We start from the raw sequence: 20,390 nt of genomic DNA, 5'->3' as shown, positions 1-20,390 counted from the left end.
ACCATCCAATAAACCAAACATCCAATAAACTAACCATCCATCCATCCATCCATCCATCCATCCATTCATTCATTCATTCATTCATTCATTCATTCATTCATTCATTCATTCATTCATTCATTCATTCATCCATCCATCCATTCATTCATTCATTCATTCATTCATTCATTCTCATCTGCCTCCAACATGTCCAGCTTATTTTCAGCTCATGGTTTGTCTTTGTTTTCAGTTCATGACGAAGAACCCGGCCAAGCGTCTGGGCTGCGTGGTGAGCCAGGGCTGTGAGGAGGCCATCAAGACCCACTCCTTCTTCAGGGAAATCGACTGGGTTCTACTGGAGCAGAGAAAAGTGAAACCGCCGTTCAAACCCCGGATTGTAAGAAACCCACACACTTAGAAACAAATTGATTTTATCTGAGAATGCACACAGCTGGCTTAATGTGGCGCAGCTTCAAGTTTTTTGAGCGAAGTTAAAACAGGATGGATGTCATAGTAGTGTTGCACAGCTGTATCAGCACATATACCTGTAAAGCCAGGAACAGTGAATTGAACTCACCAAGACATCTGAGTAAAATTTTCATTTTGTGGATCTAAAAAACCACACTGAAGTCAACTTCAGGACAGTTAATAAAATCTCCTTCAGTAAATGCTTAATGTTATATTCAAATAATGGATATACATGTGAATAAACCTTATCTTCCCTGCTGTTAGATATGGTGAAGGATCTATGTTGCTGCGGGCCTGTGATGTCAAATCTGCAATTGGATTTTTAAGGCAATTTTTTTGCCTTGAAAATGCAAAAAACAGTTTTGGTTTTAAATCAGAATTTGAATTTTATCAAATGGACAAGTAGTCTAAACATTATTCTCTAAGTATTGATTGCTCATTAATCTTGAATTGTGAGTTTTTACTGCCCTCATCTAGTGGAACAATTGCACATTCCTGTATTATTTAACTCACATTATTAAGTTTGTACCTATTTAAAGTCCCCACTCCCGTTTATTTCTTCTTTAGTTTTTTTATTTTATTTCTAACTTAAAAAAATCTCCAAAGCTAATAAAAAGTTAGCACAACTTACTAATGCAAGTTTATGTTTCACAAACTCACACTTTTAAGTTCAAAATCTAAAACTCACAAGATTTATTTGACTTAAAGAGTTGAAGTTAGAAGCCAAAACTAAATGCGACTCAAACGTTTTGCATTGCAAAGGTGCCTCAGGGATTCCTGTTAGAATGCACCATTAACTCCTTGCAACACCAAGACTGCAAGTCTCCATGGCAACCAATTATTTTTAAGGTTTTCACGCTTCTGCGCTAACAATGGTGCAGGAGGGTGTGTGTTCCTGCTGCTGTCGTTGAGAGCAAATCAGAGTGGGACAGGCTTTTACTCAGTCTTTTGCAAGGCGCAGTTAGTCTTTTTGATCAGAAGGTGTCGCTGTGGCGTAATCTGTTAAGCATCAGGTTATAATAAAGTTTCAGAATTTGCTTCTTTTCTCCTTCAGAAAACCAAGCGAGATGTGAATAACTTCGACCAGGACTTCACCAAGGAGGACCCGGTGCTGACGCCGACCAACGAGGCCATCATCCAACAGATCAACCAGGACGAGTTCAAGGACTTCTCCTACTGCGCTCCGGAGGAGCTGCAGACCTAACACACACACATACACACACACCTATCAGACAACAGTAACGCCTGGCATGCTTACACTCAGCAGAACCAGAACACACACTCTCTCACTCATTCGCACTGTCAATCTTTTCCTTTTAAAGCTCTCGGTTGATGTTACTTTTATGGAGCATTATTTACTTGCATTGTGTCGTTCTTGTTGCCTGGGTTTTATTATGAATATGACTATGACAATAAATATGAACACACGCACCGCTCTCACACAAATGCACTCTATTTAGACACATGGATACACTCACACTGCTTCTCTAACCAGCACCAGCTCTCTCTCTCTCACGCGCACACACACACACACACACACACACACACACACACACGGAGCGGCGGTGCGAAGGCTTGTACATAGCCTGTGTCGAGTGGCTGTATCGTGTCGGTATCGTCTGCTATTAAAGGGGGCGTCGTTGCGCATGGACAAGCACCCTTCCTGTGTTATTACTGTCCTTATCGTGGACCAGTTAGGGCCAAACACCCTTTTGTGCAATACCATGACTATCTATATATTTTATTGTTTGTTTTTATTTTCTTTAAAAATGTTTTGTTCTGTTGGATTTTGGGTGAAATTGCTTTGACTATCACACTCTCTGTCCTCCTGTCCTACGTACGGCGCCTTGCAGAATCATTCATACCCTTTTTTTTTTAACTTATTCACGTTTATTTTCAGGTGACAACCATAAATATTGATGCGGTTTATGTTGATTTTCTGTGATAAACCAACACAACATGAATCCATATATGGAAATTGGAAGGAGGATGACAAATAGCACATTTGCACATTTAGAGGCTGACAACTTCCTTCGTTTTTCTTTGTAGAACTGCTCAAGCTATTTCCTATTACTGGGAGAATGTCTTCAAGTCTTGCTATAGATTCTCATTTAATTTTAGGTCTGGACTTTAACTAGGCCGTTCCAAGACACGAATAGGCTTCAATCTAAACCAGTGCAGCTTTGGCTGTATCTTTAGAGCCGTCTTGCTGCTGGAATATAAAGTATTTTACAGCCTCAAGCTGGTTTTCTTCAAGTATTTTTATCTCCATTCAATGCATTGCCACAGAATTATGCTGCCACCACTATGTTTTATGATGGAGATGTTGTTTTCAGGGTGATGTGCAGGAGGAAAATATCAAAAAGGAACATTTTGGGCACAGAGATTGCTGTCTACGTGGTTTGTAGTGATAGTAAAAACCGCAAACAGAAATTCTTCTGCCTTTTGTTCAACAATGGCTTCCTTCTTGCCCTAAACGTGGTTTCTACTTTTTGAAACTTCTTGGAATACTCTGCTTTGTTTAGCCGTAAAGGGGGATGCCTTTTCTGATTTTTATCTGTCATATATTGTGAAAGTGATTTATAATTTGCTTCTACTTTGCAGTGATGCAGCTTTGTGCTGGTCTGTCGCTTAAAATCCCACTGAAATATGTTTGAAATTGTTGTGAAATGACAAAGAAATATGGAAACCTAACAGGGGCATGGATGCTTTTTCCAAGGCGCTGTATGTACAGTGAATGTTACAGGCTATTGAACTAATTATGTGGAGCAGAGTGTTACAGGCGGCCTGTGTAGCATTAAAAAAAAAAAAATACTCCGGTGTCCAACTGTTTCATCCGTCTGTTAAGTTTCAGAGACCTGCCGGCCGGTGTGAATGTGTTGGCCCGTTTCTTTCTTTCTTTTCTGTTCTCCAAGTATTGTGAATGTACATTTTTGTGCGCATGAATGTGTGAACTTTAATCTCCTCCACGTCGTGCTCGACTTTTTGTTTTCTGCATTTCTGCATCTATAGCAACCACCGATGTTTCGCCCATCTTCTCTTTTGGCAATTCCTCTTTTCCCTGCTTCTCTTTGTCCCTCTCAGCCAAAAACCGCTCTCACTTTTGCTTTATTATTATTATTTTTGTTTTTCAAAATGGCTTTTCTTTCTTATTGCTGTCTTTTTTAATTATTATATTAATTATTATTATTATTATTATTATTATTATTATTGTAAAGTGTATCTGGAGGATGAAAAACCTTTATGTGTAAAACTATAACTATACCATTATAGGTCTGTTACAGCCGGTTGTTAGGAAACTTGGTGAACCAGCAGCTGAATTACCTCTCACTTCAAACACGCAGCACTCACTCCCCTTTGCTCGCCCTCTTCTCCTCCTCCTCCTCCTCCCCCCCTTCACTGTCTCTTTCTCTGAACCACACACGCATACTCAAAGAGGGACGGTTTGTCGCGTTTCTTGTACAGCGATCTGAAGACGGGCCGGTTTGCTTGTCTGTGCAGTAGAGTCGGTGTGTAGTGACGCTTTGTGCACCCAGGGGTACGGCTGTTCCTGGTCACTCTTATCTTTTATTCTGTGCCAAAAATGTAGTGCAACAGCCGGGCTAGTCCCCCGTCTGGTCTGATTCCAATAAAACACTGAGCTGTCTACATCCATCCCAGACGACTCTGTCTGCTTTACCCCCCGCCCCCTTTCTCTCCTTTTTTTGTTACTATTATTTCCTGCTGTTGCGCTTTGGAGTCAAATCTGAGGGATGCTGAGAAAGTTTGAAGCCTGAAAAGGGAGGAGCGGAAGGAGGGGATAAGGTGATGCTTTTCCTGGCCAGCCGACCAATCACAGCTCTCGGTCTTTGGAGACCTGCTTGACTGTTTGCATGCAGGAGGGGAGAGGTGACAGTCACTGGAGCCAGGACAGCTCATCTGTGCTGCAGGGAAACCTCTGTTAGCATCATCGCCGCCATGTCGCCAGTCGGGGAACTCCGCAGGACGCAATGACGGCCGACAAGGAGAAGAGACGGTAAACCTCTCATTTTCTGATTTCTGTTTTTTTAAATCTGGAGGAAATTAGAACAAGAATAAGTTGGCAAAGATCTGAAACCCAGCCTGTAGTTGGATAAAAGAGAAGTCTTATTCGCTTCCTCACTTGTTGAGAAATTCGCTGCAATTGTTTTATAGTCGAGGTCACAAGGTCGCAATGTGAGCATTTTATATTTTTAGTCATGCAGTGTCAATGTTTTAGCGTGTTGACTTAATTAACTCGCATAATGAGGCAAATTCGACAAGTTAAAAATATTCTGTACACCTCTATTACATGTACTCAGTAAACTACAGTTCATGTAAATTCTGAACTTTTGTTTTTTTTCTTTTTTTTTCCATATTCTTGTGAATTTATTTAAAAATATTATCAATTTACTTTAAATTAATGAATTTTCCATATATATTTTTAGTATTTACATGGTTTTTTTTTATTCTCTTTTGCCATCTTTGTTTTAATTATTAGAATTGGTTATTGTTTTTTATCAATTTTTATCTAATTATTTACCAGTATGTACGTTTAGGTGTGTATGTGTATATATAGTCACACTCATAGTTTTTCAATATCCTTTTTTGTGTACTCCAGTAACCAAGCAATAATATTTTGTTGCCTTTATCCAATGACAATAATTAGTTTTTTATCGACTAAAATCTTTATACTTTATAGTTTCTTACCTGATTGCCCCTACTATATTATTATTACTGATATTATTTCTTATTGATGGTATGAAATATGATTTCTTTTCGATGTAAGTACTCAGTTTTTCCCCCTGGTCTCTGCCATGTGCAGCGCGATCAGCCGCGAGGCGGCCCGGCGGCGGCGGCGCGTGGAGTCGGACGTGTTTGGTGATCTGTCCCGCCTCCTGCCGCTCCAGCCCTCCGTCAGAGCTCATCTGGACAAACCGTCCGTCATCCGCCTCACCCTCAGCTACATACGCATGCAGGCGTTGCTCAAAGGTGAAAACACCTCGAAAACAAACCAGCCGTTTATTGTGTTTAAATAGTCGAACGGACATGAAGATGAAGTTTGGCTGCAGAGACCAAATTTTAAGAAATATTTCTTGACTTATTAGTTCATGCAAAGAAAAATCTGACTAAATTCCCTTTCAGTTCAAATGAACGAAGGCAAATAAAAATGCATGACTGATCATTTATCACCGCCTGTAATCTTTGCTAGAAGAATAAAAACTGACAAAGCTTTAGGTGTCAGACAGAGGAAGTGCTACTTCACACCTGGAACAGACTCATGTGAAATTTGCAGAAATACACCACATCCTTTCGTCTGCCGTTTGCATCATTCAGAGCAGCACAACTTTCTAAAAACTCATCTCTGTTCCTGGGTTCGAAATAGAAACTGCCGGGTCGCACGCAGAGCTCGGACACGGCATGAGACACCGCCACGGAGGAGAGGCACGGGACGGATGCCGGTTTGAGTTTGGGAAAGAGACGGAGGGGTTGAACCCGTTGGATGAAACCAGCATGTACCTGAAGATCCTGGAGGGATTTCTCATGGTGCTCTCCACCATGGGAGACATGATCTTCTTATCGGACAATGTCAGCAAGTACATGGGCCTGAGCCAGGTGAGTCTGCAGGTGAGAGGTTTACTGGTGCTTTCTGCTTTAAGGGTTCTTTTTAACTCTTTGTTTCCTGGCAGACTGAGCTTATGGGGCACAACATCTTTGAGTACACTCACCCGTGTGATCACGAGGAAATCAGACATAATCTACGTCTGACTGCAGGTTGGTGTGTTTTAAAGCTTATCAATGAAAATCCCATTTCTCTTTTGGTGATCTCTTTCCGCTGCAGTTTTTCCTTTCACTCAACTTTCCATCAGCATGCTTGGACATTGCTCTCTGTGAACAGCTGCCGGTTCCACTTGTAGAGTCTGATTTTATGTAGAGCAACAGTTTTCAAGATGTTGAATTTTAGATTTTCATTATCTGTAAGCCATAATAATCAAAATTACCAGAAAAACATCCCTTTGTGTGTGAAGACGCTACCTGATTTTCACTTTTTAAATTGAGTTACGGAGCCACACCTTTAAATACACGTTCAATAAATTAGAATATTATTGAGAAGTCAGTTTATTTCACAAACTTTATCACCTAGTAACCCTCATCACACTCTGCAAAAACTCTAAATCTTACCAAGTATTGTTGGTCCAGTTTGAAGTCCAAATATCTTAAGACAAAACCAACTTACAGGTAACGTTTCAGCAAGATATAGGAGCTTGTTTTGAGTAAATAATTCCTTAATATCAATTAAAAGTAGTACTAGTGCCACTCAGATTATTTCACTGGTAACAAGACATTTCTCCCATGTTGTAGGTGAAATAATCTGCCAGTTGAACTAGTACTTTTTATCAATATTATGAAATTATTGACCTAAAAAAAGCTCCTATGTTTCTCTGAAAAGTTACTTGTAAGTTAAAATATTGGCATTTGAAACTAGACAAAAAAAAATACTTGGTAGGATTTTTTTTCAGTGTAAAAATAAATTTTAGACAGACGGATGTTTGAAAGTCTTTATTTCTGTTAGCAATGATGATTTTCCACTTACTGTTAATGAAAACGTAACATTTAATACTAGAGTATTACATCAGACCAATAAAATAAATCATTTTTAATGCAGAAACGTAGCGTTAATCAAAAGTATGTTTAATACTCGCTTAAAATTTGACAGTTTTCAAAAGTAATGCTCTAATGTATCTGTTTCTCTGGAGAACTTGGGTGCAGCCAGAAGAGGGATTTCGTCCTGAGGATAAAAAGCGCTCTGACGCACCGAGGAAGAGTCGGGAACCTCAAGTCGACCACCTGGAAGGTCGGTGGTGCAGGTTCAGGCTTCAGACCCAGAAGTCGGGTTCTGGCGCTGCTGTTAATTCTGCTCTGCGTGTCTCCAGGTGCTCCACTGTCAGGGCAGAGTGAAGCTGTGCACGGCTTCTTCTTCGGTGTCCTGCCTGCTGCTGACCTGCCGACCTCTGCCGCTCTCACACACGCTCCTCAGCACGCACACCTTCACCAGCCAGCACAGCATGGACATGAGGTTCACGTACTGCGACCAGAGGTGCATAAACTCACCGCCGTTAGCCACAGCTTGTAGGATCTCAGTTTTCAACACTCCTCCTGCAGGTCTGAGTCACTTTAGAGAACATTACTATTCAAATTTAGGACTTAAATGGAAAAAAATAACGTTAAATGTTGCTTTTTTTTAAACTCATGTACTTTTGAGTGCTTTGCTTTTGCACACTATAAAGAGCGTCATTATTTTTACATTATTCAAATCACTTTATTATTGAATAAAAAAAGATGCACACATATGAAGAGCAAGTTTGGTTTTCACAAAAAGATTCTCCCAAATATTGAATTATTTTATTTTTGTGACATTCAGATTAAAATAAATCAAGGATACGTGGATTAGGCCTGTCACAATAACTAATAAATCAATTAATCGTATGATAAATTAAAGCAAACTCAATCATTTTCACTTGCATAATTTATCATTTTTCTTTTTTCTACCAAATGATAAAAGTATTCTGTCTGGTGATTTGGTCTCAACCTGCCCTTATTTTGAAGGACAGTTTTGTTTGTTGTTTCTGTTTTGTTTATTTATTTTGGATATTTAAAATATCTTCCAGTCCCAGTAGTAAATGTAGATCAGAACTTAAAGTTTGACAGTATGTTCCTGCATTATTACTTGAAAATGGTCTCAAAACAACAATATTATCGTTTTTGGCAGTAACTTCTGGGACAATTTATCATCCAGCAGAATTTGTTTTCGTGACAGGCCCAGCAAGGATTAACTTTGATTGAGTTTGAAAGTGTGTGTTGTTTTGTTCTGTGGTTCTGAGTCCGACCCACCTCTTGGTGGCAACCTCTGTCTTCACTGTGGTTAAGATGGTGAATTTCGGTGAACATGACGTTTAACAGGAAGAGGCCAAACTGACTCGTGTGTCAAATTTTGGTGGTTAGTTTTATCTCTTGCATTCTGTCTCGCTCTATTTCTGTATTTCTACTTTTATTTGTCCAAATTTGTAGCTGTAATTACTTCCACATTTACTTGTTTAGTTCCGTATTGCTATATTTTATTATATCTACTTTTCTCTCCTTGAATAGGATGGGAGGCCTGAACCTCACCAGAACCTGTCAGGCTGTGACTAGATCTGAAAACAGCTACTTAGATGACTGTTTATAACTGTATTATCACTTCCTTTTAAAGAACCAGGACATCCTGTTATACTAGTCTGAATATTTGTTTAAATAATTACTTCTTTCTCAGTCTGAAGCTTTTTTCCCCATAGAGAAACATTGCAGTTTGTTAAAAATTGGCTGTTAATTTTAGATGTGGTTCCAACTAACCACCAACTATATGAGGTTTTGATGATAGGACAGCAAAAACATCATGGTTTATTTATATTAATTTAGTAAAAGTTTGATATTACTGAGTACTTCCATTAAATCTCAAAGCATTTTTTATTTTTTCTTTAGCTGAAAAACCTAAATCAAGAAGAAAAAGTTTGACAATAATTTAAGAAAACAAATGAAACAAAGTAAAGAAACAAGTGCAGAGGAATTAACTAACATGGCAACCGCGAAACCCTGATAAGGTCAGAAAAAAACACTTTATACTTTAATTTAAGTAGCTATCACCAAAATAGCTACTTAAATTATTCCCATTAACTTTCTTTAATAGAATTTTTTAAAATGCATTTTTTTAACTCAAGTTAATTACCATTGCATCTCAAAAAAATCAATAAAAATATTGCTGTGATCACCTGAAAATAACGTCACTTAGCCTCATGCTAAGCTATGCAGATTTCAGTCTGCACTGATGAAGTGCCTCAGCTCATCTGGCCTGGCTTCAGCTGGAGGGTGACACCCTCCTGCTGAATTATTCTCCAATTCAGCATCTAATTATTGCCTCATTTTGTCATTAACTCAGTTGAAAAAGTGAAAATGACACATTATGTAGCTTCACCACACAGACTGATTTATATAAAGTATTTATTTACGTTCATTTTTTTTGATTATGCCTAATTCAGTTACCAAATGAATGAATCACATTTTTTCTTTCCACTCAACTTCCCATTTGTGTTCTAGAGTACAGCACTCGATGGCTTATGCATGTAGCATTTTTACCTTCAACAGTGGGTCTTTGATTGAAAATAACAATAATTAATATTTTTAAATATAAAAACAAATGCTGATTTAAGTAGTTTTCCCCCATTTTTTATGGATTTTCATGATAGAATGAAACTAAAAGTACAAATATTATTTATTGAAATCAATTTTTGTCTATCATTTATGTTTTCTTACATCGTTTTCAAAAAATATTAGCATCTCATTGGAAAAACATCTATCCTCTTTTTGTAAGTTTTTTACTTAAATCTTGAGTCTTTTTTTTTTCTAAATTAGTTTAATTTTGCTACCCTGACGGCAAAAATGGAAAAAATTTGGACTGTAGCGGTTGCAGATCGCTGGTGTCGTGTGTCAGTGACTGTCGACTGTCAGATGTTTGGGTTTCCTTTGAAGTCTGAGTTTAATAAAGACTTAAACTTTAAACTTGAATTAAATTACTGAAATAATTTATCTTTACGACAACACTACAGTTATTATTTTTAACACTGTCACTTTATTCTTCAGCTCATCAAAGTATGGAATATAAAATTAGAGTCCAGATCAACAGATTTTTAATGTGTTGTCAGGGGAAATCTGCAATGAATCACCAAAATTAGCTGATCTTTGTTTTCCAAACCTCCAATTTTGTCCAAGAATTGAGAGGAATTTCCCTCCAGCGTGAAACAACAGGTGGAAGAGGGGAAGCAGTCCGCTACGTGACACGCTGGTCACGCTGCAACCACACAGAAAACTCCAGTCACTCCAGTTCCTTTCAGTTCAAGCCAGTAGAATGCTACGTAGGAAACTTTTAAATTAATTGTTTTTTTTCCTTGAAACCACAACCCAGTGTTCGTTTCGCATGATAAAATGAGACGATGAAGGAAACACAATTAAGTTACGACAGCTGCAAAGTGAGCATGTGCAAAACTCAATCAGTAAAAGTTAAAACAAGCAACATGTTTTGATGTGTAGTACTCTGCAAAACGCTCTTTAATATTTTATTTATTTATTTACAAAAGTAGGGGTTCATTGTAAAATAGAAGGAAAATAATTTCATTTTTTAACAGATTGTGCTGCACATTTATATTCAGACATTTTAATTTGATAAGCCTTAATAAAATCCAGTACAACCAGTAGCTGTCACACGTCATGTAGTTGGTAAATAAAGTAAATATAATGTGGATTTAGTCTCCATCTGGTCTGTGAAGGCGTCATATGCACCCAAAAACACAACAGATGGGTCAAATTAAAAGTTTTAAAGCAGAGTTGCTCTAAAATAAATAATACCACAACTCCAAACCTACCAAAACATGTCTGTCCACCAGCCGTTCGGTCTCTGGTGGCTCTGAGGGAGCTGCAGAGATCCACAGCTCATGTGGGAGAAGGAAATCCACATCTTTTATATAATAATATAAATTCATAAAATCATTTTTTTTTCTTTCTAATGCACTTTTTCATGTTGGTCTATCACACAAAATCCCATTAAAACATAGCAAAGTTTGTGTTGTGAATCTGTCAAATTCTTAAATATGAGCACTGTGATTATTGGTGCAGCAGCTTGGAAGTAGTTAGAAGAAATATTTCCTTCTGTTTTTGATAAAAATCTGTTAGAATCTTTCCAAACTACAACCTCTCAGTTATCTTGTGTTGGATTTGCGCGTCACTATACTTGTGTAATTAAGCAGAACTGATATTTCCTCCATCAGTGCTGATTGTGATGAAATTATTTAAAAAGGAAGTAAAATTGTTACATGTAACTCATGTACTTGTCAGTTTGTCAGGGCTTGTTCTGGATATAATCAATGAAGTTGCTGAAGGTGTTAAAGGTTGAATTTGCAGAAGGTTCTACGAAAAGCCTTTAAAAGTTCAATCTACTCAAACTGTCCTGCAAAAACAAAAAGAAAACTGTTTCATAGACGTCATTGTTTATGGGATTACATTTCTTTCTAGTGTTCTTGACTGTGCAACGTCGTCTTCTTAAGGAAATAATTTAGAAAAACTTTGTGTTTTATTAAACTTTGTGTTAGAAAAACTTTTTTCTAACACAAAGTTTAATAAAACCTTGTGTTTTTTCTAAACTTTCAATTAAATTAAATTAATCATTTCATTTAATGATTAAGTCATTAAAATAACTGATAATTAAAATCATTAAAATAAAGGATTTAATTATTAAATGGTTTAATGATTAAAACATTATTTAATCATTAAATTATCATCGAATATTAAAGATTCAATATTAATCTTTAAGACATAATGTTGAATAATCTTTACTCAACATTAATAAAGATTATTTTTATATAAAAAGTTTTATGTTATATAAATAATCTGAGAAATTTCAGGAACATTTCACATTAAAATATGTCTATTCTGGACAGAAATTTAGAAAAAGCACCTGTTTCCATTTACCTCCCTAATTTTTCCTATTTCTGCTGCTCAGGTTTTGACGTTTTATTCTAAAGCGTTCATTAAAAATGCTTTAAAAATGCTGCGTTCGTCTGACAGTTTCTGTTTTGTGAAATAAAAGAATCTGGTGTGTTTGTGTTTGTGCAGAGTAACTTCTCTTCTCGGCTACCGGCCCGAGGAGCTGCTGGGCCGATCCATCTACGATCTCTGTCACACGCTGGACACAAGCTGCCTGAACAAAAACCACCTGAACCGTAAGCCCTGACGCACGCACGCAAGCACACACACACACACACACGCACACACCTGTGTGACTGTCTCACCTGATCCTGCAGTGTGTCTGAAGAGCCAGTCGGTCAGCGGTCAGTACCGGATGCTGGTGAGGAGCGGAGGTTACGTCTGGGTGGAGAGTCACAGCGCCGTCATCCCGGGCGTCCAGCCATCCAGGTCCAGACCCAACCCCAGCCAGCCGCTCTGCATCCTCAGTGTCACCTACATCCTCAGGTGTGTGTGTGTGAAAAATACAGCTGATAAAACTTTTTCTGTTCATTTCTGTGGCTTGCAGGTACGGACAACTTTTAAACCTGAGAATTTCCAAGACTAATAAAAATGTGTTTTCATTTAGAAATGGTAAGACTGACACAACATCTTAGTGGAAAGGAAAGGTTGTGGTGGAAACATATCTACAGGCAAAGGAGAAAGTAGTAAATTCACTCTGTATTCAGTCGGGTCTCCATTTGCATGAAGCTGGCCACCTACGTTTTTCAAATTACCTTAAATTTGTATCAAATGTTTGTTCTGCATTTGTGCAAACAAAAAAAATTTATCATATATAAGAAATTAATAAATATTTCCAAAGGTCAACCAGTCCCCCCACATGTACAAGATGAAACAAATTTTGTGTCAATCATCTGCACTACAAATGGTCTTGATAAAATGCAGAGGACTACGACCAGCAGATGACATGGATCCTTAAATCTTTACTGAAACTTCACACTGGACATCCATTTCCAAATGAAAATCAAAGCTTACTTTCATCTGAAAACAGAAATTTCTGTTGGTTTTGTGTTTTTTTTTCCTTCCACTAAACTTTCAGTTTACTTGTTTATATAATCTGTAAACATTCTGCTTCTCTGGCAGTGCCTTTTTATGGCTTACAGTCAAAATCTGAGGTCAGCAGTATTCTTGATTTTGTAGATCAAAACATAACATATTTTTAGTCTTTTCTGAGAAAATTAAAGTTTTATTTATCAACTAAATTAGCTTAAAATGTTTTAATAATGATATTCTAAAGGTGCTGAGAAGCATTTCTGTTGAATTGTGCTTTTAATGATGTCAGCTCTGTGTCACAGCGGAGTGGAGGAGCCGTCTCTGCAGCTCTCTTTGGATCAAACTTTCCAGAGATACTTGAGATGAAATCAGAGATTGAAGAAAAAAAAATCTGCTGGGACCAAAACTCTACAAGCTTTTTTTTTTTTCCTTTAATGTATTATTTTCCTTAATCTTATGTTTAATAAATTTGAACTTTTATCTTTCCAAAACGACTCGTGCTTTGTTCTGCTTCTTACGATATCTCGATGCAAAGCTGTGACGCGCCTCCAGAAATTTGCTGTAATGTTGAGTTCAGTGGCGGTTCAGGCAGATAACCCTCCAACTTCTCCGTTTGGTATCGTAGTTTCATTATCGCTGCTGCAGACTGTGGTTGTCAGGCAGTTGACGGGGCGGAGTCACATGAAACGTGTTGACAAAAACAGGTTGTTTGACCTTTCCTTGACCTCCCTGGGTCTGACCGTGCTTCCTATGGGGTTGGCTGCTGGGCCACCTGACACGTGGGGTGCGTGCAGGACGCGCACACACAGATACGCACTCTGCTGATCAGGAGATGTGAGTAGATGCAAGTCGAAGCCGCAGCTTCCTGAATAGAGGCAGTCGACAGGAAAGTTCTCGTGGGAACTGTGTAAACTTTTTACCTCTCGACCTCTGAATGCACGCCAAGTTTCAGTGTAACCGGCTGCAGTGCAAGAAAAAAGAAAGAGAGAGTAGAAAATAGCTTCAGAATGAAATGCATGAAGATTGTTGTCAATAAATTAAAACTGTCATCTCAACCAATTTAAATTAGTTCATGTGCCTTCATCTTAAACGCCTAGTAGCTCTTCGGTAAACAGATCAGCAGGTGGAATGATATTTTTAGATCAAGGTAAAACGTAACCGAACCGAAACGAAAAAAACCAAAAACAAAGTCAGAATAAAGAAAAAACTAAATACAGAAGGTGACTATGTTGAAAAGCCAAAACAAATCAGAAATCCTTAAAATTCCTAATTTATTTTGGTCTTAAGGGTTTATTTATCATCTGGAACCTGAAGCTGTTCTTTAGGTTAAAGTTGCACCTTTTAGTGAAAACCATTTACCTCAGAACCACCACTTTGACTCTATTTTTTGGATTTAAGATAAAGATAAATATATTATATACTATAATATAATTTAACAAAAAGAGAATGGCTAGTTTTTTCTGTGGGGTAGAAAATGATGTAAATAAAAAAGCACAGATTCCAAACAAGAAAAACAGATATAAAAGCAAATTACTTCTACATTTAGTGTCATTTTTGTGGATATACGATGCTGAAAAACACTGTTAAAAACCTAATTATGTCATTATATCTGTTTAAAACATTAGCTGGTTCCATTTAATTTTTAGCTAAAGTTATTAAGAGCCACTTTGGAGGGTCCGAACCCCTGACCTATCCGATAAAATATCTTTAAAATAAATTATTTTTTCTTGCAATGTGAATACTTTTGACTAAAGGAAAATAAAAAGCGCAGTTTCAATGACCATACAATTTATATCAATGTGTAAGTTTTGTTTTTACTCCGTAATTATTATGGGAGGTAAAAATGGAGGTCAGGGATTCCCCCCTAGAGGGCGCCACAGATCTCAGTTTGAAACCGGGACTGTGAGTAAAATAATAACGCATTAAATCAAATATCTTGGTGAATTATTCGAGAGTGATCAACAAATTACAGCAAATTATAATGTGGAATTGATATAACTGATAAATCATCGGACTTGTTCGTGTTTAGATGACATTTGTCTCAATGTATATGTATATTTTGGATCAGTTGAAAGTATCAGTGCTTAGTTTATCTCTCCAGATTGAGACGCAGTGCGGCGTCAGAACTGTAATGATCTAGCTCCACCTAGTGGTCAGATGGAGCCACTGAAAGCTGCATTTGTCGAGATTCACAAATTCTGGAAACCCGGATGCAGAATAAACAAAGTGTTCATCTGATGAGCTTCATCTGGCTCCTCTTGGACAGCAAAGGTACTATTTATTTAAAGATTTGTCTAAAAAAAATTTATTTGCTGATTTGATTTGATTCTTGTAATAAATCTGTGTGAATTAAATTACTGGAGTAAAGAAACCTGTCGCTGATATTCCAGTTTATGAAGATGCACCTGTAGTAAATAAATGTATTCTATTTTCTGCTATATTTTGCCATCTTTTTTCAAATTAACAATGCTTTTATTTGTAGAGATGAATGATTTATCATCTGCACAGTTATTGACAGAATACTATCACACATTAGAAGCGGGTGGCGGTTAGCTCCTCGACCTTTCGCCTTTGCTGCTCTGCAACGTAAAGCCACGGCCTTCTTTTTTAAAAATCTGAAATAGAAGTTGTATTGAGTAGAAATGGCGTCTAGGACTAAGTTTAAAACAACAAAAGTCTGGTCCTTTAATTATTTAAAGGAAGGGTGTCCCAAGTGTGGCTTGGGGGCCATTTGTGGCCCTTGAATTAAGTTTTGTGGCCCCAACTGCAACTCAAAAATGATACACATTTACTTGTTGAACTTTAAATTTTTATTCCGGGTATAATTATTGTTGACATAGTTTACTTGCAATGGAAAATGTTAATTATAACACAAATCATTTGTCTTTTCTCAACAATTTTTTTAATAAAAGCTTTTATCCAGACACTTTTACTGAAAACCAACTTTCTAGTACTGAAGTCAGCTTTTATTTCATTTATTAAACTAGATTAAATATAGCAAATGCTTTGAAAGAAAGTGATTTGAATGTATTTTTTATAACAGAGTTTGAAAATTATAACTTTTATTTTGTGTAACAAAATGTCCAAAATCCTTTTTAAGTGTATGATCTGTCATAACATCCCTTTCTTACAAAAAAAAGTACAATTTCAGTGATTTCAGTTTTTTTAAATTATTTTCCCATGATTATTTTTGACTAAATTATTTTGAGACTAAACGTTTGGACACGCCTACTTTGGAGGCTTTGGACTCATTTGCAAATTTGTGCAGAATCATCAAGTGTGACTTTTTTATTTAGGAAAAACTTACAGGACCTTAATCTGATCCAGATTTTATTGTGCAGTTATTTCTGTGCATTTAAATGATCTCAAACCTCTTGTTGGGTTTTCTCTGAAATAACTAAAATTGTCAAACAATTCTTGCAGGTTTTGTGCATGAAAAGGCCTGATGAGCACAAGGACGGGGTGCGCACCAGATGAGGAAGCAGCGGTTACTCTGACAGCTTCAGGATGTAAAACTGAAAGAATAAAATGCCAACATGAGCAGATTGTGAGGCAAAAACCATTATTAAGCAAGCAGGAAGACACTTTCTGTTCCACTTTAAACATGCATGTAATTCTGCTGAGCAGGCCTTTATTTTATCATTCACACCACCCATCACCTGTTTTTATGCTGACCCCTTCCCTCTCCGTCACGCCCCTCCGGCTGGGTGGGAGTTGTCCGGCTGTCGGCCAATCAGAGGACGGTGTTCACCCTTTAACGTGAACCCTGATAAATCAAAGTGTGTCAGTGAGAGAAAAACAGAGAGAGGAAACGAGCGATAAGATTAAAACCAGAGCAGACAAGGAGGGGGCTCTTGTTCTGACTGGAGTGATTTTTCTAGGAGTTTGTTTTTGTTTGCTTTACATTTCAGAAGCGTCTTTTGAAATATGGTTGCATATTTATAGAAACCTTTAAGCCACTTTAGTTCATGCTCAGCAGTCAGAGTCTTCATGAGTTCAAACTTTCTGCTAGTTATATTGAGTTGTGATTAACATAAATAATTTCAGCTTGTATGACAGCCTCTCACAACCATCAGTGTGTGAATGTCGTGTAAGTCGCTTTGGAGTCCACTGACTTGATAAATCACTATATAAATGGAAATTGTTTATTTATATAGAGCCAATACATAGCACATGTCATCTCACTTAGTAAAAGAAAGTAATTTTAATCTATGGGTGGGGGACATGGTCTTAAAATGTCATCACGATATTTTGTGAGATTATTATTATTATATCAATAAAAATGATTATATCAACTATTTATTAATTGTTTTTTAGGCAAATGACCACAAACACAAATGTTGCTCTTGAGAAACATTCCCATTCGTAATATGCTGCATAAAAATATGATTTGCCTCACTAAGCTGCACGCAGTAACAGCATTTGATCCTATTTTTCAATTTATTAATATTTATTGATATTCTCGTTGAGCAAACAGTGGAGAAAATAATAAATATTTAGACGGATTTGGGGTTAAGATTTTTTTTAGTCCTCCTGATGTCACAGCTAAACAGAACGCCTAACCAGATGTAGCTTCTACGAAGGGTGAGGATTTATAAACTGTACACTTCTGAGAGCCAGTGTGTGCATATATTTGGGGCTGTATGAATAATTATGACCCTTTGTGAAGGCTTGTGAATGCAAACTTGAATAAAACCATACAGGTTGTTATAAACTCCTGCTCTCAGTGAATGCATTTAAACGTCTCGCGTCTTCCTGACGACTTTCTACATCATTGCATCTTTTTGCGTCTCTGCAGGATGCGCTCACCCCTCGTTCCCTTTACATGCTGTTTGTCAGGCCTCACTTTATCTTTACTGCTGTTTACTTATCTGCTTGGAAGAACAAAGAGAACAAACACATGAATGTCTGAAATCTATGTGCTTTCTCTCTTGGTTTTCATAAGAAAAGTAAATTGTGTGGTTGTTTCATCTCCGTCTAAAGTCAGGTTATCAGCTTTTAGAGCCGATAACGTTTATGATCACTTGGACGGGAGATAAGCTCCAGCATTATTGCATTAATTTAATGAAAGACTCATTTGTACATGAATGATTGGACATAAAAGATGAACTTCAAACAGATCTGAAGCCTGCATGTAAAAGTCCCAGCTGAGCCATGAAGCCTCTTGTGTTTCATACAGTGTTGTGTAATTGTGCACTTGTTCTGCTGTTTAGCCACATGGGCTGATATTTGCACTTGCATCCCAGGAAATGAATCTAATCTTATCGCGTGTGCAGAGTCCACAGGTGCAGGTCTGGGGTCAGGGCCTCATGCCGTCGCGCTCAGCACTCAGCGCCATGTTGACCAGTTGACGACTTATCCACAGGGTTGTGCTTCAGCCTGAATGAATAACTCCGTGTTCAGCAGCATGCATGCACTGTCTGTTACGCTGTTGCTCAGTCGGTGTCTTTGTGAAGCCTGTTTTTATTTCTGGATGATTACAGGCAGGCCGAAACAGATAACACTGATCTACCTGCATCTGCAATTATATGTAAAAATAATCTGCACCTACAATTCTCCAGAGCCAATTAAAAAGCTTACTGACTGATCTACTGAACTACTGCAAAGATCAACTTTGCTTTATCGCTGTAAAAATGGCATGCATCATCAATCGCTTCTCTTATTCACACAAGGAACGCAATTTCTTGCTTTTGTTGCTGTAATGTTTCTTGTGCAATTATTTTTTAAAGGATTTTACATAAAATCAATAAAATTATGGACCACCCTCTTCACCAGATTGTCTTAGAAAAACTGTGTCTTTAGTCAGAGGCTTCTTCAAATTTGCTGTAATACAGACTGCTACAGGAAATCTTTCCTACCCAGATCCATCACCATCAGCTCATGGACTAGTTGTCCCTCAAGCAGGTTTTGGATAGAAATCAACACTAATGCGTGTTAGGAAAAATATCTATATGTGAGTAGCCTTTTCCAATGAACATTTATGGTTTCAAGTCCAACATTTAATGAACTTTAGGACTCCCACGGTTATAATAATTGAAGTGTTTGACCCGAACTAACAGTGTGTCCCCAATGTAGTCACAACGGACAGAAAGCTTCATGCCATCACAACAATCAGACATCAGTTTAGCTCCTTCAATAATCATTTGTGCTAAATAGAAAGTTAATGACTGATGTGTGAAATCTGGTCCTCTGCAGATCCAATCTAGCTGTGCCATTCACCCAACAGATCAGGGAAGTGCTGATGACAGCAGGCCTCACAGAGACCCTTTGATCAAACCACAAAGTACAAAACTTTTACCCTGTTGTTGCTCTAAGTAAGCTAATGAATGACCTGGCTACGGTACAAATAACAGCAGAAGGCCTTTGCCCTCAAACGCAGTATCTTGATCCAAATCCATATTCATCATTCATTGAAACATGAGTAATATTCAATAATTTGATGGTTTATGGCCTTCATGTCTTTTAAGGGAGACTTACTGCATCTATTGATCCCCCTCTAATCAACAATCATGTAATATAAAGGCCACGTCAATATGGTGTGCCTTTTTGTAAAGTTACAGACAAAAAGCTGTCATTTTGGCTATTTAGTCATAAAAGCAAAACATTGAGGTGTGTTTTTAAAATCTTATTTATTAATTTATTGATATCAACATTTCAAACTAAGTATTAGCAATTAAATTGCTAATAATTGCTAATATAAAAGTTACTAAGATATTAAAATTTGAGATAAATATTTAGTTAGCAAGCTAAATATTAAACTTAAAACAAAATATGTAGTTAATAAGCTAAACATTTAACTTCAAATTAAATATTTATCTGCTTTTAGTTCTTTTTTATTATTATTAATTTTATCACTGGGTAAGAGGATTTTCGTTGAAAATGTTTTGTTTTGGAAAACGTCGATCATGACTGCTTGAATGTTATTGGTCCAAATTTGACGCATCTTACGTATGGGGGCGGGGCATCAGTCAATATTTTCTTGTTATGGCGGACAACAGACAGTTTGACAGGGAAGCGCAGAAAAGAAAGGAAAGGGGAAGAAAAAAAAGACAAACGCGGCAAAGATGGTGATGAAGAAAATGCCCGAGCTTACGGGCTTTTTAAAACCTCTTAGCGGAGATGAAACAGAACCATCGTCCTCAAAACGTTAGCATTGCTAACAGCGGCACTACGATCCCGCCAGATCCTGGAACTGTGGCTGATCTGGCAGTGGAAACGTGATCTTCGTAAGCTGCGGGCTTATTTGGGCTGAACAAGGACCGGGGATCTGTCAAAATATGGATGTTAACTTTCAAGCATCTGAACGGGTGTGCAACTCTTCTCCAACTCGCACTTCAAACATA

At 37.5% G+C, this 20,390-nt stretch overlaps 2 protein-coding genes across 6 annotated transcripts in view; both read left to right on the top strand.

The window, feature by feature from the left end:
• The window catches only part of LOC106948767 (protein kinase C epsilon type-like), a 20,845-nt gene extending 8,540 nt beyond the window's left edge, over positions 1 to 12,305 (top strand). The window contains exons 7-9 of one of the 3 annotated variants that reach the window (XM_015034609.1): positions 230 to 376; positions 1,502 to 1,660; positions 12,284 to 12,305. In XM_015034609.1, coding sequence (XP_014890095.1) covers positions 230 to 376; positions 1,502 to 1,651 — 297 coding nt within the window. In that variant the 3' untranslated portion in view covers positions 1,652 to 1,660; positions 12,284 to 12,305. Of the gene's footprint in view, positions 1 to 229; positions 377 to 1,501; positions 1,940 to 1,969; positions 2,105 to 12,283 lie in introns of those variants that run through there. The other 2 variants (XM_015034608.1, XM_015034607.1) reach the window with 2 other exon arrangements.
• LOC106948769 (endothelial PAS domain-containing protein 1-like) lies at positions 4,373 to 13,514 on the top strand. Of its 3 annotated transcripts, none has more exons than XM_015034610.1 (9): positions 4,373 to 4,462; positions 5,270 to 5,436; positions 5,831 to 6,060; positions 6,135 to 6,219; positions 7,203 to 7,300; positions 7,380 to 7,543; positions 12,145 to 12,251; positions 12,333 to 12,501; positions 13,337 to 13,514. In XM_015034610.1, the coding sequence occupies exons 1-9, from the start codon at positions 4,437 to 4,439 to the stop codon at positions 13,497 to 13,499; spliced, it is 1,209 nt and encodes a 402-aa protein (XP_014890096.1). In that variant the 5' UTR covers positions 4,373 to 4,436; the 3' UTR covers positions 13,500 to 13,514. The 3 variants fall into 3 exon arrangements, with proteins under 3 accessions (XP_014890096.1, XP_014890099.1, XP_014890097.1); XM_015034613.1 differs by having other exon boundaries at positions 13,350 to 13,501; XM_015034611.1 differs by having other exon boundaries at positions 12,333 to 13,430.
• Positions 13,515 to 20,390: the final 6,876 nt, after the last annotated feature.

This window comes from Poecilia latipinna, unplaced genomic scaffold, assembly GCF_001443285.1.
Source record: "Poecilia latipinna isolate Pla-1442-1.1 unplaced genomic scaffold, P_latipinna-1.0 Scaffold307, whole genome shotgun sequence".
NCBI lineage: Eukaryota > Metazoa > Chordata > Actinopteri > Cyprinodontiformes > Poeciliidae > Poecilia > Poecilia latipinna.
Note: the sequence above shows the minus strand (reverse complement) of the source record. Positions and strands in the feature narration are given on the sequence as shown.